The sequence below is a fragment of the Polypterus senegalus genome, chromosome 18, assembly GCF_016835505.1.
Source record: "Polypterus senegalus isolate Bchr_013 chromosome 18, ASM1683550v1, whole genome shotgun sequence".
NCBI classification, from domain to species: domain Eukaryota; kingdom Metazoa; phylum Chordata; class Cladistia; order Polypteriformes; family Polypteridae; genus Polypterus; species Polypterus senegalus.
The window spans coordinates 44834180-44852212 of NC_053171.1; the positions used below are offsets into that span (position 1 = coordinate 44834180).

An 18033-nucleotide genomic window follows, 5' to 3' on the forward strand; every position below is an offset into this window, starting at 1 on the left:
TCTACTATTTGCTATATACCTTTTAGATATGGTGGCTGTATTGCATCCAACAGATTCTTATCCACTCGAAACCTTTTAAACCTGTGGACTGACCCACCAATCAGACATTAAACATTACTTGGCCAGGCTCTTTCCTGAAGTGCAAACCTTAAGATGGTGCCGCTTCTCCCGCATCATCACTACTGCTGCTTCTGGATCCTCTGGGTTGGTGATCACCTCTTCTAGGATGGGCTCGATGTTTTGCAGCCAGGCGCCAACACCATCCAGTGGTGGGGGCAGGCCATGGTCCAACACGGCCTTGTACTCTCCGATCTGGCAGGAGACAGGACACACAGTATTATGACATCAGGATTAAGAACATTTTACAAAGGGCCTCCTGGAAATTGCAAGAGGGGTACTTTAGGCTCACCCCCCAAAATAGAGAATGATGTTAAAATGACATTTAAGTTTCCGGTGAAGGCACACTTGAGATGGTGTGTTATAATAATTGCTATTATTAATTGCTAGTACTGTAGTACATGTAGGAGAGCAGCTACATGCCAGCTTTTCCAACATCAGATTCATGGAGAGTCCTTGACCAGTCACCATAAGTCCTTTCCCGCTGACCTCTTTACCTTGGACAGCAGCCGATTCCAGGCCAGCCTCAGCTCCACCTGATCAGGGGTCATCTGTGCGGCTCGTTTAAGTGCTGAAAGGAAAGGCATGACAGACCTTTTCTGGTCGTGAAACGAAGTGACAATCGTCTGGAAGACCTGCAAGAGTGGGAGCTTGTCAACCCTAGTGTATCCTACAACGCACAAGTAGCAGAGAAGTGCACACCAAAAAGGGCTGCAAAGCGGGAGAGGGACGTCACTCTCTCTTGCACACTTGTATTTTTCGACACAGGCACGCTCAGATTGAGCATACACATGACACTTTCTACATGGACACTGCAAGCCAAGCAAACAAATTCACATACACACATGCTGTATGCACATACTATTGTGCAGACAAGATCACAAAATGCTCAGTGAAGTCAGGTGGCTTACACAGAACTGATCAGCGTAGCTGTGGCTCTGGGCAGCCATGAAGGCGTCCGTCAACTGTCTCTCAGCACACTGGACCCACAAGATGACATCTTTAATGTTCTGAGCCAGACTGGCCTGTAGAAGCACGGAAACACAGTCACATGCATGCAATTCCTAAATAGGCTTCCAGACACTTTGAGATTGAAATTCAGGATGCTGCCAGTGGAAGGTGCCCTCAGCGTGCCACATCAGGCTCAAGAGTGTTCTTAATGGGATTATGGCCGAGAGGTCAGTTGTCTGCAGCTTCTAAATAAACTTTACAAATAGATTAGGGCTACAAAGTGGGATTCATGTAGTGAGGGGACACCTACACCCAAGTCTGATTAGATGCTGTACTTTGGAAGGAAAACAAGGGCACAGCCCTGGAATGCTTAGGTGACCGATATTCAATTCACAGAACTTGTGTCCATCAGTGTTTTGTGCCTGCCTCGGGCAGTACAATGGACTGGAGAGCTGTTATCTATCCAGGTAGGAATGAGCACAACGTAAGAAGGTGCCAAAGACTGCAGGGCGCAATCACTCATATAATGTTGATTAACTTAACTGCATTATTCAAGTTTTACAAAAGAAGCACACTTGAACATGGGGAGAATAAGCAACAGCCACACAGTGGGCATCCAGCTAGAAATCAGACCTGGGCCCAGGTACTATGAGGTGCCACCATGTTGGTCGAGCTAACTGTATTTACAGAAGACCTGGAAGAGAGCCGTCTGTAAACATAACTAGAGAACAGGATCACTAAGACTTTTACTGAATCAAGGCATGTTGACTCAGGAATCTCCCTGAAGACAAGAAAATGCTTCCGGCTAAATGTTACAGCTCCCAATGAGATAATGACACGAGCAGTAACTCGTTAAACTCAAAATTTTCATATTAGCTCTCATCAGCTATAAAAATCCACTGATAATAACAGCATGTCCAATGATACTTAATTCTCCTCTTCAAAGGCTGGCAATGAACCAGAAGGGCCAATTAATTAATTTCAATGTATTGAGCTGTGCCTGGACTTTCCTCTTCATTGATTCCTGGAAAACATGCAGACTTTGCCAACTCAGTGTTTTCATATTTCAAATCAGTGTAAATGTTAATCGAAAGTGGAATTCTCCTGTTGACTGTTTTGAAACACTCTCAGAATGCCAGACAGTTATTGCTTCATTCTCTTCATGGTGTGCTTGAAGAATCACCTGAACTTTTCCAGCCGTTTTAGCCATAGCACCACCACCACCACCACGATCTGGACTAATTTGACAGTGCATTGTAGAATCCCCCCAAGATGGCCGATGTCCACCAGACCATGACATTTCTAGGAGGTCCACAGGTCTCAGATAATTTTTTTTTTATTTCCAATACACTGGAGTCTCCTATATTGTCAATTAGCAGGTAATACTGTACATCAATATCTACACTCTCAAAACTACAGCCCACTCACAAGGAGATCGTCACCACAATGCAACTGCAAAGGACATCTGATTGGATGGCGAGAAGTCTCGCCTCAAAATAAAAGTCCAACTAAAAGTCAAAGTGAGCTTAATAGATGGACTTCCATGACAGAAATGAGAACTGAGGAGAGAAGAAAGAGAGTAATGTACAGGAACCAGAAAGAAAAAGGAAGATGGAGGAATAGAATCAAAATCATGCATTTGAAACAGAAAACAAGAACCTCTCCAGGACAGGGGGGTTACCTTTCAAGCCTGACCCAGAAACCATAGCTAAACTCAAGGAGAAAAATCCTGAAGAACACAAATGCATAAGTGAAGGCTTGCCTAAAGTCCAAAGCCTTAAACTGAAAAATTGTACACTGCATTCTTTTGATGAAAACTCAATTGACACATTAAATCCTGCACTTCCTAAAGTTAAAATCATTTATGAGTTTCAAGATGTTTAACTCTTCGTTCATTGCACATATTCCAAATAGAATTGTCCTGTAGAATGGCACAGTGATTAACACTACAGTCAGGCACCTTCAAGGATCAGGGTGTGACTCCCAGTTTATTCTGTCTGTGTAGGTGTGTGTGTGGAATTTATATGTTCTTAATTAAAATGCTCTCAGTATTTCCCCAGTTTCCCCATTTCCTCCCACATCCTAAAGAAATTTGCATTATGTAAATCTGACATACTAAACTGGCTTATGTTAGGAAGAGTGTTCTGTGGTGGACTGGTGTCCCATCTAAGATTACAGGTTGTCTTGTCGCTCTCAGTGACCCTGAAATGGAAAGTGAGAGTCTAGAGCAGGGTAAGCAAAGCCAGTCCTGGATGGCTGTAGTAGCTGCAGGTTTTTTCTCCAATCCAATTGCTTAATTAAAAGACAATTCTTGCCAGTAACATATCTTATTTAATTTTATTGCTGCTTGTGTTTGTATTTGGCCATGTCTGGTCATTTGTAGATTTGTTTTTCATTTCCAAGGATATCACCCAAATGATTTCTAGCCTGAAGTAAATGAGTAATTCCCAGCCCTTCACTTTTCTTCTCTTCAGTTTCTTCCACATATTTTAGGGTAAATGGATATATCAAGTCTGCGGTGGGCTGGAGCCCTGCCTGGGGTTTGTTTCCTGCCTTGCGCCCTATGTTGGCTGGGATTGGCTCCAGCAGACCCCCATGACCCTGTAGTTAGGATATAGCGGGTTAGATAATGGATGAATGGATAGATGGATATTTCAGATGTAAATGGAAACAAGCTAGAAGGAGAACTGCAGCTCTCTTTGTCATTTCCATCATATTGCTAATAAGGAGAAATTAAAAGCATTGAATGACAGTTTAAGACTAGAATAAAAAATTAATGGTGGGGAATTTTCACAAGTCAGATCATTTAGATAGATAGATAGATAGATAGATAGATAGATAGATAGATAGATAGATAGATAGATAGATAGATAGTGAAAGGCAATATATTGTATAGATGGATAGATAAGACACTATACTGCATAGATGGCGCTATACTACATACTGTATGTATAGCATAGTATTGTATCTATCTATCTAACTATCTATGTTCCCAGGGGGAAATTGGAAATATGGCTTTGAAGCATAAAACTGAAGCCTTTGCTAGTCAAACAACAACAGTGATAATTGACTTTTCATTGGAACATAACCCTTCAGCCACTACTGCCCTCCAGGTCCAACTTTGCAGACCCCTGATCTAGAGAAAATGGGGGGAAAAAAGAATTCATGGAAAATCCATCGCTTACAACATTAACAGTTTTAATATTTTCCAGTATTTTAGGGACAATAATCTAATACTCAATGGAGTGATCCCATTTTTTAAAATGAAGCATTTAATCGTATCTTTATCAAAAGAAATTGTGTTAGTCCATAAAACCCCCAGTATACATGTGTTTGGACTGTTGTAACTAAACTAAATCTTCTCTCTCCCTAGTTTTTCAACTCTAACGTTTCCCATTGGATTCACACAGTCATGCAATCTTAGATCAGTAAGAAAATCAAATTCCCAAAACACTTATTTTACTGAGCCTGGACAGAGTTTCTGCTATGGAGGTTCTCAACTCAATCTTCTCCTTCCTAATAATCCAAACAGATTTCAACTGTTTCACAAATTCTGAGCAGAATCCTCTTAATCTTGATCAAACAAAATGAATCATAACATTTCTGTTAAACTGAAATGGCTGAACAATTCAAATAATAACATTTAAATATAATCTAAATCTCAGTATTTTAAACAGAACTGTGCTATCCCCAATATCATAATTCTAGGAATTTAAGCCCCTTTATACTTTCTCGTATACGAAGTATAGGGAAAGTACTGGAATCATCCAAAAATTCGATTTCGAGATTTTGATGAATCTCGCCATTTTAGACATCCCGAGTCAAAAAATACCATTTTTGGAATTATGTTTGTCTGTGTGTATGTAAACATGATAACCTGAGTAAGCTTTCACTTAGGTCAACCAAATTTTGCATACAAATGTTAGGTACAAAACATAGATTTCTATCAACTTCTGAGCTATTTCCACTAACTGGAAGAGGTACTTTTTTATTCATGCAGTAGCAGAGTCCAATTTATTCAACTTTACTTTTATAATAATTGTTCAATATATTATTAATTTGATTTGCTTTGTTGTTGATGGTTCTTGAATGTACATATTATAAAAATATAATCATTGTCTTGTGGTTTACTCCTGAAATATCCATCCCCATATCTGAGTATACGAGAAAGTCTAGGGGAGACCACTACTGATTTTATTTGTAAGGTTTCATGTCACCTTCTTTTATTTCCAAAACTGTGAACAGAATCCTGTCAGCTTGAAGAGAAACCTGAAAAAAACCTTTCTCAAGAGGCTATCAGAAATTAATTCAGCAGTTCTATAAAATCAGAATGGAATAATTAAAATTTACTCAAAGTGGAGAATTTGGCAGTACCCAGAGTAGAGAGGAAACAGAAAAACAGAGGAGAAGATGTCTGCAAATCATTAGTGTGAAGAAGACAAGACAATACCTTTGGTGGTTTATAAGGAGAAAGAGATCTCACAAGGCGAGAAGAAGCTGACAGAGAAGCAGATGGAGAAGGCGTAACATAAGTCTGTGCCCAGCAAAGAGAAGAGCAGAAGACACATTACTGAGGGTTAGCCTAAGTTTTGACAGAATTATGGAGGTGTCCATCTACACTGTACAACTGCATACCTGCATTTCTTCTTCTGACGGCGGCAGGTCTCTGGAGTACTGCAGGAACTGTGCCACATATGTCATGATGGATTTCTCATCAGGGTTATTAATATCAACATCTTCACAACAATAAAAAAAAATCCAATAAAACATCAGTGAAGTACAATAACCCGAGCACTTACTTCATGTGAGTAAATCAAAAGGCACAGAATACCTTCAGGTTCCAGAAGCCTTGGTATTCTCAATTCATTGTCGGCGATTCTGAACGCCTCTTCTAAATTTTCCAGGTTTGTTCTGCTTCTCATTTTTTGTAGGTCAATCAAGTCAGGCCTTAGAGAATGCAGAATGGCTAGAAATGCATGTCCACTCCTCCAGGAAGCCTTGAAATCTGTTACAGTAACATCTGAGTCCACCCTAAACAAGAAGTTGTACACCCATGAGCAATACTTATTATCACTTTCAAAAAGTTAAACATTACAATGTCTATAACCAGCAAAATGAACTCTTGGGACATTTAGTCCTTGAGACATGTGAAATTGCACCTGACCTGGCACAATGCTCCTTTGCCCAATGTAACAGGGCCTTTTTGGCTGACATCTTGAATTTCTTGTGCATGGGAGCTCCTCTCTTGGAAGACGAACTGTCCGTTGTAGAGCAGGACTCCACGCTGACCAGGGACTCCAGTGAAGACTGGTGGGAGCTAAAGGTCAAAGTGTTGGCAAGTTCTTCAATCTGCAATGAGATTTGGCTTCCTTGAATTTGATTGCAGTTGAGATTTTAAAAACAGCACATGCACAATCTGAATCTACACTATCCATATCTCTAATCTTCCAATTCGTGGTTTCCCCTGAATTCTCTTGTTTTCAATATTCTAAGAATTAACTTCATCTTAGAATTCTAAATACTCCTCCATTTGACATTCAAACCTGCTGTATTAGCTGTGTTTGTGTAAACATGAGAAGCACAAAATGTCGTCAACATCTCCATCTGCCTGCCTGTCTGTCCACATGAAAACAACTCAGCTTGTAGGGGACCAATTTTGTTAAAATGTAGCACACTTATTCTTCAAGGAAATAATACAGGAAAGCTCCAGCGAGAAAGCAGTTCTTGCATCCACAGACACGCAAAATGAACAGATACATTCCTATTAATTGAGGCTAATCCATACATTCATTAAAATTACAAGAGAATATCCATCCATCAATAATCCAACCCACTATATCCTAACTACAGGGTCAAGGGGGTCTTCTGAAGCCAATCCCAGCCAACACAGGGCGCAAGGCAGGAAACAAACCCTGGGCAGGGTACCAGCCCTCCGCAGGGCACACACATACCCACACACCAAGCACACACTAGGGACAATTTAGAATTGCCAATGCACCTAACCTGCATGTCTTTGAACTGTGGGAGAAAACCGGAGCACCCGGAGGAAACCCACGCAGACATGGGGAGAACATGCAAACTCCACGCAGGGATCATTAATTTAATGTGAATCAAAAAATCCCAAAACAGATTACATGAACAGTTGTATCTACAATGATCTGGCATTAATCCGCAGATTCCTGATAGTTTCAAGAGAACATATTTCATATTGATTTTAAGTTAATATGCAATTTCCTAAATGTATGACATTAAGAGACACATTTCCAAAAATCTGAAATTAATGAACAATTTCACAGTATTTGTATGTAAACACATCTCATGTTAATTTCAAGTGACTTTAACTTACTGAAAGTATGATGTGAACAGACATATTTCTAATAATTTGATGATACTAGATAGATAGATAGATAGATAGATAGATAGATAGATAGATAGATAGATAGATAGATACTTTAATTGTCCTACACATTTACAACTATTTCAAATGAGGATGCAGTATATCATAATAATTTTAAGTAAAGCCATAATGTCATCAAAGTATTCTCCATACGGACAGAACTCAGCAACCAAAGGTGATCCAAATATTCCATTTATTGAAGCAAATGATGTTCCCAAAAGTATGATGTAAACAGACATATTCCCTTAAATGCAAGATATTCATTAAATTCCAAAAATGTAAAGACAATGTCATAATACTCTCTCACTTCTCCTAACAACAGAGAGTGCCTAATGAGCACAATGAAGAAAGTGCAAACACCGATTTCTGTACTTACATGAAAATGCAAAATGATGGTCCATATCAGCCCCAAAACAATGCATGGCTTCCCCTCAATTATATCAGGAACATTTATGTTGACCAGTTTAATCTTAGAAATAAAGGAAATTCAGTTATTGAAAAAGCTGACCAAACCGTTCGCTACACAGATCATTTTAACACTCTCTATTCTCCTTGTCCCTTTCATTATTTTTACAGAGTCACAGTGAACAGCTCAACATGTCAACTTGCACATTTTACTTACCGATTTCCTTTTCAAAAAATTGAGAGCAGTTTCAATGTTGCTTCTCCACTTAAAAATGCCCTGGCCTTTCTCGTGTTTCTGTGAGTGACAAAGAGAGAGGACATGTCAGACGGGAGACCATTCAGAAACGTCAAAGCAGAGGGTGCGGCAGTTAAAGCCCGGCCTGTGCTTATCTGGCTCACAGGGGTGACTAAGTTGTGGAAAAATCCTTGCTGATGTTTATCAATATTTAGTACAAAAATGGGCAGGAAGCTTGGGAGCTCCTACTCATAAGGCAAGAAGCTCTAGCATGAGATAAGGAAAACTATTACAATTATTATGTTGTGTAACTCGTGTTTCTGAGAGAACTCCCCTATTGGTTATGTGTGAGCACCTACCAAGTGGAGAGATGACCCTTCAAAACGCTATTTTACAACAGTCTGCAGTGTTGGCCCCCTCACCGCCTACACTCCCTGGGTGTCAGTGGGTTGAGTCAGGTAAGTGACGTGAAGGCACTGTTTACACATTGAGGAGATCATGTGACGTGCAAAGCTGCACCGTGCAAGTGCTTGACATCCACACATGTCCAGGTGCTTGTTGAAAGTTTATAGCACAGATTTATTTGATTCAGACCACTTCAGGCAATTCATGGGAATGAAGTCTAACCAAAAGTGTGGGGGAAAAGATCTAGGGGAGATAATTCTGAACTCAGACGTCTGTTTATGAAGCAAGTCTTTCACATATTCTGTCCTTTTACAAGTTCTATACATGTGTATTTGATCAGCAGAGATTTATTACTGTCAATATTAAAATGTGTTATATAGACTGTTGAAATCTCTAGCATAACCTGCATCAATAATTTTCTCTCATGAAGTTTGTTTTGTGTTGTGTTCAGTCATTATGGTGATTGTGATAGAGGTTGTTTTGAATAAAACTACATAGAGTTAATTAATTAATTGCATTTATATAGCACTTTAGCACGGTGGCGCAGTGGGTAGCGCTGCTGCCTCGCAGTTAGGAGACCCGGGTTCGCTTCCCGGGTCCTCCCTGCATGGAGTTTGCATGTTCTCCCCGTGTCTGCGTGGGTCTCCCCCGGGAGCTCCGGTTTCCTCCCACAGTCCAAAGACATGCAGGTTAGGTGGATTGGCAATTCTAAATTGGCCCTAGTGGGTGCTTGGTGTGTTTGTGTGTGTCCTGTGGTGGGTTGGCACCCTGCCCAGGATTGTGCCCTGTGACCCCCGTGACCCTGTGTTCAGATTCAGCGGGTTGGAAAATGGATGGATGGATAACCTAAACAAAGTGCTTTACATAGACAGTGGGGATTCACATCGCCAACACCAATATGTAGGATCTACCTGAACGATATGGCGGCAGCCATTCTTGAGCCAGTATGCTCACCACACATTAGCTCTTAGCTGCTGAAGGGGAGAAAGAGACAGGTAATAAGGGAAAGTGGACACTTACAGGGTCAGAATAACCAGGCCGCAGTGGGCAATTTGGCCAGGACAGTGGGATACACCCTACTCTTTATGAAAAATGACTAGGGAACTTTTATACTCACAAAGAGTCAGAGCCTCATTTTTACACCTCATCTAAAGGACAACACCACTTTTTTCAGCACAGTGTCACTATCACTGCACTGGGGCACTGGGATCCACACACAGACCACAGGGTAAGCACGCCCTAATGGCCTCACCAGCACCTCTAACAGCAGTAACCTAAGCTTTTCTCCTAGATGGTGACCAATCCATAACTTTATTCATAACTTATATGGACAGAATTTCTAGGCACAGCCAGGGCATTGAGAGGGTCCGGTTTGGTGGGCTCTGGATTGGGTCACTGCTTTTTGCAGATGATGTTGTCCTGTTTGCTTCATAAGGCCGTGACCTTCAGCTCTCTCTGGATCGGTTCGCAGCCGAATGTGAAGCGGCTGGGATGGGAATCAGCTCCTCCAAATCCGAGTCCAATGTCCTCAGCCGGAAAAGGGTAGAGTGCCCTCTCAGGGCTGGGAGCGAGATCCTGCCCCAAGTGGAGGAATTCAAGTATCTCGGGGTCTTGTTCACGAGTGAGGGAAGAATGGAGCGGATCGGTGCGACATCCGCAGTGATGTGGGCTCTGCATCGGTCTGTCGTTTTGAAAAAGGAGCTGAGCCGTAAGGCAAAGCTCTCAATTTACCAGTCGATCTACGCTCCTCCCCTCACCTATGGTCATGAGCTATGGGTACTGACCGAAAGAACGAGATCGCGAATAGAATCGGCTGAAATGAGTTTCCTGCGCAGGGTGTCTGGGCTTTCCCGTAAAGATAGGATGAGAAGCTCAATCATCCGGGAGGGGCTCAGAGTAGAGCCGCTGCTCCTCCACATCGAGAGGTGGCTCGGGCATCTGATCAGGATGCCACCTGGACGCCTCCCTGGTGAGGTGTTCCGGGCACATCTAACTGGAAGGAGGCCCTGGGGAAGACCCAGGACACGCTGGAGGGACTATGTCTCTTGGCTGTCCTGGGAACGCCTCGGGATTCCGCCGGAAGAGCTGGAAGAAGTGACCGGGGAGAGGGAAGTCTGGGCCTCTCTGCTCAAGCCACTGCCTCCGCGACCTGATCTCAGATAAGCGGAAGAGGATGGATGGATTGATGGCGACCAATCCAATTTGAGACAATCAGAGATACAACAAAAGTGGGAGTATCTAAGAAAGTACAGGAAAGTAGGATGAAGCGGTTTGGACATGGGATGAGGAGAGACAATGAATATGTGGGAGAAAGAGTGATGGGAATGGAAGTACAGAAAAGAGAAAGCAATGGAGGCCAAAGCATTTGTGGAGGGAGAAAATACAAGAAGATCTGAAAGAAAAAAGCTTCACTGGTGAGAAGGTACAGGCCGAGCTGTTTGGAGAAGGTTGATCAGGCATATTGACCCCACACTGAAGTAGGAAAATAGGAAAAGAAAGAGGAAGAATTTGTGCAATTAGGGTTCCTGGATGTAGATGACTTGTCTAAACCTTATTTCATGTGATCTATCAGGATCTATAAATTCATAGTTGAAAATGGTATTATGTTTGCCATCAAGTATTCTGACAAATGAAGCAGAGTGAGTAATTATACATGAATTAATAGGTGCCATACAAAATACTATTAAATAAAAGCTAATCTAAAAATCTAACGTCTGTCTGTCTGCTTTTCACGAGAGAACTGCTTAACAGATTTAGATCAGGTTTTCATCTATAATTTGCTTCAACATTCTGGTTGATTTTGCGACCTCTTACATCGCGCTAAGTATCATAGTTCGCTTGCGGTACCGATTTATTTGCAAGGATCCGAAAGACATGCAGCAGACCGAGGGGCCTTCCTCACTCACTAGTCAGCCTCTGGGCGTATCTTACATCCGCTTACCTAGGGAACAAGAGAACTGCTTAACGGATTTAGATTGGGATTTTTTCTGGAATTTGCTTGAACATTCCAGTTGATTTTGCGACTTCTCCCATCGCGCTATCATAGTTCGCTTGCAGGAGTGATATATTCACACTAATCTGAGACACAGGCGGCGGACCGAGGAGAGGGGGAAGTGTGACCTCAGGAGTGGGGAGCTGGGTGGGCCCCTCCTCACTCACACGCCAGCCTCTGTTAAAAACATATTGTCTCTCGCCACGTTTTGGAGAGGACCTTGCCTCTGCTTAGTTAGCGACACCTGTTTGTTTATTGATTTTTAAAGTTTGTTCTGTTTCACTACTACGGGGGGGTGAAGCCACAGGGATGGCTAATCTTGAATAGGCCTGTCATGTACACTATTAAACATTCTGCATGTCTTATAAAATGACAGCAGTGTCAAGTTACTTTTTGTTTTACTTGTTATAGAGAAACACAACAATATAGCAAAAGAACAGCAAGTATGAGGCTGTTGTACCCCAGAGATTTGAAAATAAAGGAGTGCTGGGAGCTTGTACAATACACTGCAAAAAATAAAATCTAATCAAGTGAATGGTATTTATATCATGAAATTAAATCTTGTTTTCCTTTTTGTAAGAATTATTGTCTTATCAAAAAGTGTGTATTTACGATAATTTAGCTTACTTTAAGAAATCTTGTCAAGTACATTTGGCTTACCCCATTGGCTGATTTTTTTTTGCTAAATAAAAACAACTCCCATTGAAAGTTCTTTTGCCTAGTTTTTGCATATGCATTTTTTGCAGTGTAGAGCCAGCTGGGTCATAATTCAGCCAAGGGCTTCAATAAACTAATGTTGCCTCATCTGCCTGCTCCATGGGCCTAATCAAAGTCCATAAAATATTCAAGGGCATCGATAAAGTTGAGTGGTCAAAATGTGAATATAAGACCGAAGCCAAGGGGAGTCATGGGAATCCGGAGCAAACTACAATTGCATATATCTGAAATGGAAACCCTGTCAACTTTTAAAACGTATCTGCACAAAATACTGCAGCAACTGAACTATTAGCTAAGCATATGAGTTTATGGGACTGAATAGTCCCCTCCTGTTTGAGAAACTTCTTATGTTCTTATGATTGGTTCACCTTAAAGAAGGAATATTTGATCCGGCTCAGAATTTTCAGTGTAAAAATTGACTAAGATACAGACAAGCCAGAATGACCCTTACCAGTGACTCTCCAGAAAGCACTTCCAGCAGATCCAAAAGTCGGTTTCCATTTCTGATGTCACTGAACAGGTCTAACACCACCGTCGGAGTCTTGTGCTGTTAAAGAATCAGAAGACAGAAAGAAATGGAGTGCATTAGAATGTAAGAGCTTCTCTTTTCTGTCACCACAAAAAAGCTCACCTCCTGCAAACATTGGCCTTTGTCAAGTGCTTTAGTCAGAAGCCCTTTAATCGGCCTTATGCTTCTTGAGCTTTGTTCCTGCTTCTTTACAGTTTAATAATTTCCATTTCTGTTGTGTTTTCTATTGCCTACATGAACCACAAGCACTTCAGAATTATTACAGCAGCAAACTGAGAATTTGCCACTAACACTGAATGATTTTTATGGGCAAAATAGCTTTTCTGGATGAAGTGGTAGGAGATGAGAAGTGACATGGGGTTAGTGACTACACTGGTAGATTAGGTGACTTGAGATGGGGTCAAGGGTCGAAATGGTAGTTGAAATGGCTTTTCTGACAGGCACACTGGGAGTCACTGACTGATCTGAGAGATGAGAGAGTTTGGACACATGAATGGTCAGCAATGAAACCAGAAGGTGAGCTCACTTCTCTCATGGGCACAATGAAGGTAAGTGCTTAAACCTGAAGTTGAGGACACATGTGCTAGTGACACACTTGGGGTTCAGTGGCTGAACTGGCAGAAAGGGAACTCTGAGAAATATTTGTCTGAAAGACGAGCTGGGGTTTTAAGTGGAAGGACTGGGAGATGAATTGACTTGTCTTCTGGATGCACTTGCAGTCAGTGGCTGAAGTGGAAGGAACGATGTCTTGTTTCTTGGACAATACTGGGGATCAATGATTGAACACTGAGTTTAAGTGATTAGTTTTATGGATGCAATGAGGATTAGTGGCTAAAAGGCAAGTTAAGGAATTTTTAGGTCAGATACACTAGGGGTCTGGGGCTGAACTTTGAGGTTTAAGGTCAAGATGCCATCACACAAGCTAACAATTTTTGTTGTGGCCTGCTACTCAGCCTTTTGTACATGCTTAGACTATCATATTTGATGAGCTTGGGAGCCATTGTTTACAATAATCGCCTTACATTGTTCATTAACAAGCTGACGTCACCTTCCTCCTCTACAAATTTATGTGCCTGAGAAGCTCACATCTACACGTCTAACTAAATATTCATCCAAACTGATATTCCTTGTGCTAGGAAACAGTTGAACGATACAGAAAAGATCGGGATATGAACAGACCAGGTAAGAGTCTAAAGAGATGACCACTCCGGATTTGCCAAACCTTAACATTAGTTCAGTCCTAACTGGTACATTGAGGGTGCAGTGAGAAGCCCTGCTGCATGACGGATCCATTGTCCTGCATGAAAGTCACCAGGATGCAGCCTCTATGGAGTCTACATGTTCTCCCTGTCTATGTATGGGATTTCCTCCCCACCCAATAGTTTGGAGAATAGATAATTCCAAATTGGCACCAAGGGTCAGAGTGAGTATTAATGTGTGAATGAGTGGGCCGTAAAATAGGTTGGTGCTCTGAACCTTGCACCTAGTGCTGCTGGGATACTTTTTCTGAACTGGATTAGGCATGTTTGAGAAGTGTATGCTAATCTGACAGGACAATGAGTAGCTTGCAGCATTAATTAAAAAAAAAAGAACAAGCTCTTCAAAAATGTTTAAAGGTTGTGCCCTAGAATGCTGTCATGACGCTGCTCCTTCAGCTTGTTTTTTCCTTCTTACACAAAGGCAATGGCCTGCATAAAAATGGCTGAAGGAGGAGACACAGAATTCAGTATTTTATTTAAGGCAATAATCCTTCTTAAACAACAAACTGTAGCCCACCAACCCCAATGTATTGCTCAAAATCCATCTTCTTGTCTTACTGCACTGCGGCTGTGTTCATGTGCAACGGGGGCTAGCTAACAAGGTTAGGGTGACGTCACAATTTGGCAGAATTGGTCAAAAGATTATTTCCAAACTCTTCTAACAGCAGATACAGAATGGAAAGGGCACTGATGTGAGATTTTTCCTCTCCAAGTTGTCAAGTGGGCTTATCAGTTACACTGTTAATGCTGCATAAGAAACATCTCCAGACTCCCAGAAGTTTGTGGAGTCTCATACTCTTAGTGTCTCTTCAATGACTTCGACAAATGAGCCATAATCTCCCAGTAACTGTTGCCTGCACCCAGATATTTCTTTTGCAGATATTTCTGGTCCACTAATCATCAGTGAACTATTTAATTTAAATTTGAGCAGATCTCCAACATCTCAATGCCATACGCAAGTTTTTCACAAGGGGGGACAACACCCTTCTCTCCTCCCAGAAAATCAATCTTTCAAAGTTGGGATATTTGCTTATACTTTCCTAGTGGGCCCCCTAACTCACTCAGGTATGCTGCCTGCCTTGTGCCAATTGCTGCAGGGTTTGGCTCTTATGTCAGCCCAAAACTGGACAAAACAAGTTTGAGATTGTTATGTTAAGGTATACTGGTTGTTTCTTTGTGCACTGCAGTACACACCCCAGAATGCTCCTGCCCACCTTACCACACTAGATATCCCAGAATACTCCCCTGAAGTAATTACCTCAGGCTCTTCTTAGCTCTTTGTGGTGCATCACATCACATCACATACCCCATACTTATTCCAAACTTTCTGCTGCTTCACTGCATTATCTTTCCCAGAATTCTTTACTAGAAGAAATCTTACACACCAGAAGACACCATTTGATCTGTGGAACTCCTTAGTCGGGATTGTTTTAATCATCATAACCTCTTAGAAACTCACTTGCTGACCCTCTCATATAGACAGCCAGGAATCCTCCTGCCTCAGCTGTCACATTATGTATTTGCACCAGCTGTCAGCCTGCATCTTGTGGATGTAAGAATGCAGTGGATGCAGAAAGTACAGAGCTGACCTCACCGTCCCTGCTGCTGCTGCTTACCTTGGCAAGCTGTGCATTTATCCAGTTGGTGAAAGTCCTCTTCTGAACTTGCTCATGCTCCACTGTGTGAAAACAAAAGACATGAAGGAAGATGGGTTAGCATAATGAATACCTGCCATGTCAAATCGACACCATGATATCTCAACCTCAGTCAAAGAACACCATTTCCAGTGATGGAGATTAGCCCCACCAGTTCATCCATTCAACACTCTATGTCTGTAAATGTTATCCCATCACTGCTAACACCTGCCAAGTCAATACACAACCTTGAGGAGATGATCGATGACCAGCATTCCTTCATTGACCATGTTGCAGCTGTATTCATTCACTCTGTATAAGATCAGGCCATATCTGATAGAGTACGCATCACACCGTCTGGTCCAGGCTTTGGACTTATGACTACTGGAACTCCTTACTGGCAGAGGTACCTGCATGTGCTGCCAAGCCACTGCATATGATTCAAAATGCAGTGATAGTGGGTATTGTATTCAACCAGCCAAGATGGGCACATGCTGCTGCTCTTTTCAGGTCACTACACTGGCTTCTTGGTTGCAGGACATACTAAGATCTGCTAGTTATTTACCAACAAAGTAGTCAATGGCTCAGCAAAAAATTTATACGGAGGTGCCAATGAAGTTCTGTGCTCCATCTTAACCACTCAGGTCTGCTAGTGAACAGCACCTGGTGATTCCATCTCCATGTGGTGGCATCAAATCTCAATCCAGACTCTTTTCACATGTAGCTCCTAGCTTGTGGAACGAGCAGCCCACCTCCACTTGAACTCCCTCACTGTGTTTAACAAGCATTTGAAGATGCTCTTGTGTGTGAATATCTTGGTTTTGAATCAATATTTGGAGTAGTTAATAAAAGGGTAACTTCTCTTGTGCCATTCTGTTTGCTTTAGAGTTCTTCACTTGTGATGGCTAATTTTATAACCTTTTCCTAAAGTCCCTTGATTAAATCATAAGAAATATAAGCAATTTGACAAATGACTAGAGGCCATTCAGTCCATCAAACCCATTTGTTTAGCTAATAACTAAGCTGTCCTAATACCTCATTCATTCAGATTCCTCTTTAAGGTTGTCGAGGTTTCTGCTTCAACTCCATGTCTAGGTAGTTTGTTCCAGACTCCCATGACTCTTTGCATAAAGAAGTGCTTCCTGGCTTCTGTCCAGACACTTCTTAAAGGTTGTCAAGGTTTCTGCTTCAACTCCATGTCTCAGTAGCTCTTCCAGAATCCCACAGCTCTTTGTGTATAGATGTGATGCCTGGCTTCAGTTCTAAATGCACTTCTCCTTATTTTCCACTGGTGTTCTCAAATACGTGATTCAGCGTGAAGCCAGAAGAATTCTGCTAGATCTGCTCTGTCAATGCCTTTAAAGATTTTAAATACCTGGATTAAGTCCCCATGCGGGCTCCTCTGCGCGAGACTAAAAAGGTTTACTTTTTTGAGTTTGTCACAGCAGGACATGTCCTTGAGTCCTGGGATTCACTTGGTTGTTCTCCACTGCACAGCTTCAAGTGCTGCTATGTCTTTCTTGTGCTGTGGTGACCATAACTGCACCCGATACTCCAGATGTGGTCTTACTAGTGCATTATATGATCAGAACGTAACGTCCTTAATTCATATTCAACAGTTTCTATGATATAACCAAACATTTTATTTTCCTTTTACATTGCTTCTGCACATTGCTTAGTCGATGAAAATGTTGTGTGAATATATACAGGGGGTCCTCGGGTTACGACACAGTTCCGTTCCTACAACAGTGATGTAACCCGAATTTTGGTGTAAGTCGAAACACACTCTAGCCTAAGTCACTTACCTATCTTAACACATTTGCAAAATCATAATCTAGAACATAAAAAAACAAAATCTGAGCCTGAGAAAAAAGAAAAGGACATAAATATACTTTACTGTACACTGTACTGTAGTAACAGAAAGGATGAGTGTAAAAAATGCTTACCTTTATTCCTTCTCATGTCTCAGTTTTTTAAGTTTTTATGGGAGTGAGTGTTGTAAACTCGAAATGTTGCATGTCGAAATGTTGTAACCCGAGGACCCCCTGTACCCCTAAATCCTCTTCAGAGGTTGCTTCCAGTATAACAGCATTGCCCATCTTGTATTTATTATTGATGCTCCTTTTGCTCACGTGTTGCACTTTGCACTTTTCTAGATTACCCTGCATGTTCATCCAGTTCTGAAGCTTGCCCAGGTCTTTTTGAATTCTTTTTCAAAAGAATGATATTTACTTGATTATGATAACTTCTTTTGTAATTTGATTTGGATAAAACTGTCTGCTGACAGAATAAAGTAAATGTAAATATAAATTTCATTGCAGCGCCTCTACAGTCCCACACAGGCGAGCAGGCACAGTTCCCCAAGGGCAGTGTAACTTCACAATCACAAGCA

General features: G+C 41.6%; 1 protein-coding gene across 12 annotated transcripts in view; it reads right to left on the bottom strand.

Annotated features, from left to right (window-relative positions):
- syne2b (spectrin repeat containing, nuclear envelope 2b) overlaps positions 1–18033 on the bottom strand; it is a 437867-nt gene that overhangs the window by 358002 nt on the left and 61832 nt on the right. For 9 of the 12 annotated variants that reach the window (XM_039741095.1, XM_039741096.1, XM_039741098.1 and 6 more), the window contains exons 3-13: positions 15624–15685; positions 12671–12766; positions 8088–8165; positions 7842–7934; positions 6233–6417; positions 5900–6099; positions 5704–5804; positions 5519–5602; positions 1029–1142; positions 615–752; positions 148–312 (exon numbers count right to left, since the gene is read on the bottom strand). In XM_039741095.1, coding sequence (XP_039597029.1) covers positions 148–312; positions 615–752; positions 1029–1142; positions 5519–5602; positions 5704–5804; positions 5900–6099; positions 6233–6417; positions 7842–7934; positions 8088–8165; positions 12671–12766; positions 15624–15685 — 1316 coding nt within the window. The remainder of the gene's footprint in view (positions 1–147; positions 313–614; positions 753–1028; positions 1143–5518; positions 5603–5703; positions 5805–5899; positions 6100–6232; positions 6418–7841; positions 7935–8087; positions 8166–12670; positions 12767–15623; positions 15686–18033) is intronic. The other 3 variants (XM_039741097.1, XM_039741102.1, XM_039741103.1) reach the window with 3 other exon arrangements.